Source organism: Hipposideros armiger, unplaced genomic scaffold (genome assembly GCF_001890085.2).
Source record: "Hipposideros armiger isolate ML-2016 unplaced genomic scaffold, ASM189008v1 scaffold_167, whole genome shotgun sequence".
NCBI lineage: Eukaryota > Metazoa > Chordata > Mammalia > Chiroptera > Hipposideridae > Hipposideros > Hipposideros armiger.
In genome coordinates this window covers 199,168-203,919 of record NW_017731517.1, presented here as the reverse complement: position 1 = coordinate 203,919, position 4,752 = coordinate 199,168, and the positions used below count along the sequence as shown (strand labels likewise).

The window sequence follows — 4,752 nt, the reverse complement described above, 5'->3', positions numbered from 1 at the left end:
GAGGACTTACCACAGTACAAGCGATTCATACAGAGCCAAAAATATTATCGGAACATAATTTAAGTTAGAAATACAGCAGTAGATAAACCTAGGTGAGATTTCTGGGCTAAGGTTCTCACAGACAGTGCTGTCCCTATATAAAAATATTATGCACTTATGAGTACTTCTAATGAGGAAAAATCTATGAGAGAAATTTGTTATTCACCTCTTTTAAGAAAAAACAGTATCCCAGTGGGCAGAATTCCCCGGGCCCTGTACCTCACAGGCCATCTTAGTGGTTCTCAGCAGTTCTCAGCTCAGAGGTGGGTCTCACGCGAAGTGGAAACAACGTTCAGAGGCCTGAAACAAGGACTGAGTGGTTGTCCTGTAAGAGGAAGCAGGAAGGGCAGTCTTGCCGTGTGATTCCAGGGCCACCCTGCCCTGTCCTGAGCTGACACTGATGTCCTCCTCTGTCCTGCAGCCTTTCCTCAGCATCGTGCTGTTTGCCCTGGCTGGCTCTGTGGGGTTTGTCACCCACTACTTGCTCCCCCAGCTCCGCAAGCACCATCCGTGGATGTGGATTTCACACCCCATTCTGAAGAACAGGGAATGTCAGCAGCGGGAAGTGACAGGTTAGTAATCCGTCCTTGCAGAGACGGCGGTGGGTGGCACTACCGTGGGAGTGGACTCTTAAATGTGGTTACGGTGGGAGGTGTTACATTCTGTACGTCTTACCACGATGCAGAAGGGGGGGGTGCCGTGGAACATACCAGCTTGTTTTCAGAGCAACAAAGTTGAAATGGGGTCACTTAGAGGCATGTTTATGAAAATAGCAATTGGTTATTAGTATTGGAAAAATTAATTTATATAATTCAGACCTGAAGGTCATGTGTTTCACTAAAGTTGACTGGGAACTGAGAAGACCATCATCGCTTGACTGCCCTCCCATCCTCCACAAAATGGGGGGACAGAGCAGAGACTGACCTTTAACCTTCAGTACCCCGGACCCTTGCTTTGCTCACCTAGACCTGAACTTGCCTGACTGAGGGGCTCCCGGGCTGTCTCTGGCAGGATCGTGTAATAAATGGCCTGTAATCCCAACTGTGAATTTCTAGATAAAGAAACTGTCAGGAATTTTTCTGCTAGGTCTCCCCTGGCTCTGTGATTGGGCAGGTAGCAGAAAGATTGATTTATCCCTATTTTCAGACACTTCAAAGTTATTGGTTATAATTTATCACCAGCTCATGTTGGTAATTCTGCATAGAAGCNTCAACTTTCACTCTCAATCGTCTTTATCATTTTCAACACTTGCATTGTATCTATTTTTCTCAGTTTCTAGAGATAAAAGACAAACAAACAAAACTACCCAATTTTTATCTGTACAATTCAAACAGCTTCTTTTAAACCATTGGCTGTATCATCTATATTTTTGGAGCCTCGCGCTGTCTACATCCGCTGGGTGTGTAGTGTTGGACCAGGGCTGCTTAATCTTGTTAGGGTCGGAGTGTGAAGTGCTACTTAAAATGTCATAAAGGATTTAAAACATTCAGTATACTAAGAGCTAATATATTCATTAGATAAGCATTCATGGACTCACCATTAAAATAGGGAATAAAACATTAATATTGTTCAAAACATTAAATATTGTTTTAGAAGTTCTGACTAGCTTACGTCCTGAAAGAGAAACAAATGTAGATCACATTATTGTATTCATATATTAGAATGCACAGAAAAGTTTATTAAAATCATCTATGATTAATAAGAGAATTCATAAAGACCGCCAGAGACAAGAAAATGTAGAAAAGCAAGAACATTCTAACACGTCAAAAATAACTTTAGATAATATAATGAAAACATGATCCAACTCACAATAGCAACAAAATGCATGAATTGATAGTAGGAATGATTTTAACAAGTAGTGTCAGAAGTAAAGAAAACTACAGCAGTCTATTAAAATGCAAATGAAGTTTTGAATAAGTGGTGATGAATAGATAAAACCTGATTTTTGATAGGAAGGCTGAGATTTATTAAATGCCAATTCTTTCTAATAAATTTATAGGTTTAATATGAAACCTACAAAGGAATTTTATTTACAACTTGGGGAAATGATTCTAAGAAGAATAGCTTTTAATAGCTTTAAAAGTCTGAAAAAGAAGAAGAAGGAAGAGGAAATTAGCACTTTGAGATTTAAGAGTACATTATAAAGATTGAATAATTAAAAAAATACAAGACTCATCCAAGATTAGAGAATGAGATTAGNAGGTTTTATCTCTCTTACCTTCCTGATATTATACATTAACATTTTCCCTTTCTCCTCCCTCCCGGTATAGTTTTAATATTTTTGTTGAACACATACTCAGCATTTTTCACTAGTAAGTCTAATAGTTGTTCACTTCCAGTGCAGCCGTGTGCTATGATGACAGTTCCTTTCTTGTTCATATTTCTGTTTTTGCATTTGCTAGCCTTTCCAATAGCTGTGCCAGGTCCTTCCCAGTTCAGTTTTCCACACAGGAACCCCTGTATGTCACGTAACCTATGAGCCCCAACCCCCCAGACCCCTTGGGGCCTGCTGCTTGTCTGTGTCCTCTTGAACGAAGCTGATCCTCCCATCACTCCAGAAAAAGGCTGCGTGGGAAGGAAACATTCGAGACTTCAGCTATGTCAAAGTGTTTTAATTCCTCTGCTCTGAATGGGTGGTTTGTAGTGTGTATATAGCCTGTCAGGCTGTAAACATTCTTTTCAGAAGTCTAAGGGAATGGTCCGTTGCCTCAGCTTCCACTGCTGCTGTTGAAAAAAGTCTGACGTCTTTCTGATTCCTGGTCCTTTATATGGGGCCAGGTTTTTCCCTGCAGGGAACTTTGGGAAAGTTTTGGAGGGAAATAAAGTGCCAAGGCCCAGAGAACAGGCTCTGGAGCCAGACTAGGTGGGCTCCGATCCTGGCTTTGTCACATGTTAGTTGTGCTAAACTATTTGATTCAACTTTGTCGTCTATGATCGGGCGTTCCTACAGCGAAGACTGGATGGGAGATTGAGTTAATCATTATAACAAATGCAGAGTGGTTGGCATGGTCCCTGGGACTCAGTCAGTGTGTCTTCCTTCTCTTCCCCGTGACTCTCAAATCCAATCAGTTAGCACTTTGCTTTGTGCCCCATTTCAGCCATGTGTTAGGCGGTTGGTGGTCCTTTGTAATCTGGATATACCTGTCCAGGAGTTTTGGAAATTTTTTTTTTTTTTTGGTAGAGGGCAGTGTCACCGGCCCTCATATGTGGGATCCAAACCGGGGCCCTCTGGCGTCCCAAGCCAGCTCTTAACCATCGCGCCACTCGGCCGGCCCTGGAATTTTTTGTCAATAGGTGATAGTACTACTTGAATGACCAAGTTCACAGAATTTCTCTAGCGATTAAATCGAGTGGATAATGTATGTGAAAATCGTTTGATATGGCTATAGCGCTAGATAACTGTCTGATTTGGGGACATAGAGGCCGGGGGTCTTTGGGAAGGTCTCATCCTGTGTATGATGAGGAGATGCCATAGTTGTGGGAAGAAGAACGTATTCCTTGCCCCTTCCTCTCCCCCCATGAATAGATACAAATAGCCGGAGGTAGTTAGAGACTAGAAAACCCTCCAGAGGAAGCAGGAGTCCATGCTGGTGAGTTCCTTAGCCGCATGTGATGTGATGCTTCTCTGGGCACTTTTATTCCAAATGCTGGAGGAGAGCTTAGAGCCGATATGTCAGACAGTGGCGTGTCAGCTGGAGCCTGCCTTATTAATGGTTCCCTGTGTTGTTACTATTTCCTGTGTGTTCTCGTCCTTTCCTTTTCTTTCCCTCCCTGCCCAGCACTGTCCCTCCCGTCATTCGCATTCTCGCTGGTCTCTGTCTCGTCCACCGGGAAACTTATCTTCCTGTGTCAGTGTCCACAGGGCTGGAGGGGCTGCTGGGGTTGGCAGTGAAACCAGCTTCACACCACAGCTGGAAAAAACAAAGTGGAATCCAGGTACTTCTGCTCAAAGGGGAGCGAGGCAGAGGGAGCTGGAGAAGCAGAGGCCAGCAGCAACCAGCATAAGGAGGGGACGGGCTTGGGGACCGCGCTTAGTGGTCAGCTGCCAACCTCAGAGTCCAGCTCTCCAGCCAGCCCTGGGGTGTGAACCCAAGTGCCCACTGGGGTTCTCGGCGCTGCTGATAAATCCAAAACCATGCGGAAATAAAACAAGTGGTCAGTAGTTCGAAAAGTATTAAAAAACGAACCCTAAAAATATATGATAAGATAATCTATGGAGATGCCAGTGGTAAAAGAGAAGTGGTATTTTAAAGTAATCTTGTCATTTAAATGACATACAGATCACACTTTACTGGGGGAGAAATTCTGATTTTGAAAGTTGGACACTCACTGAGTGCCCGCCATGTACCAGGCTGGGCCAGGTGTTGGAATGCAAAGTGAACGAGAGCGGACCCCTTACTCTTGGCAAGATGGTTCTTGCCAAGAAGTGTCCTCTTCCATGTGCCACAGTGAGGACATTGGAAAGATCCCCAAAGCCTCTTCATGTGAAAATGTTAAAATGATTTCACTGGTGTTTTCAGTTTCAAGCACTATGGTTTGGTATTAATCGAGGCCCTTTGCGCCAAGACGACAAAGCGCATTTCTAGAGAACAGACCATGACGTGTGCACACGTTAGTGCTAAGGACTCCACACTCTGAGGTTTGGCCCAGCAAGAAAGATGAGAGTGAGAAAGGCTCAGAGGAAAAAGCAGCTGCCCGTAATAAAGGGGGATG

The 4,752-nt window shown here is 43.8% G+C and overlaps 1 protein-coding gene across 1 annotated transcript in view; it reads left to right on the top strand.

Annotated features, from left to right (window-relative positions):
* The first annotated feature begins 439 nt into the window (after positions 1 to 439).
* The window catches only part of LOC109387710 (pecanex-like protein 2), a 146,904-nt gene continuing 142,591 nt past the window's right edge, over positions 440 to 4,752 (top strand). Inside the window, exon 1 of the mRNA XM_019651795.1 lies at positions 440 to 611. Coding sequence (XP_019507340.1) covers positions 440 to 611 — 172 coding nt within the window. The remainder of the gene's footprint in view (positions 612 to 4,752) is intronic.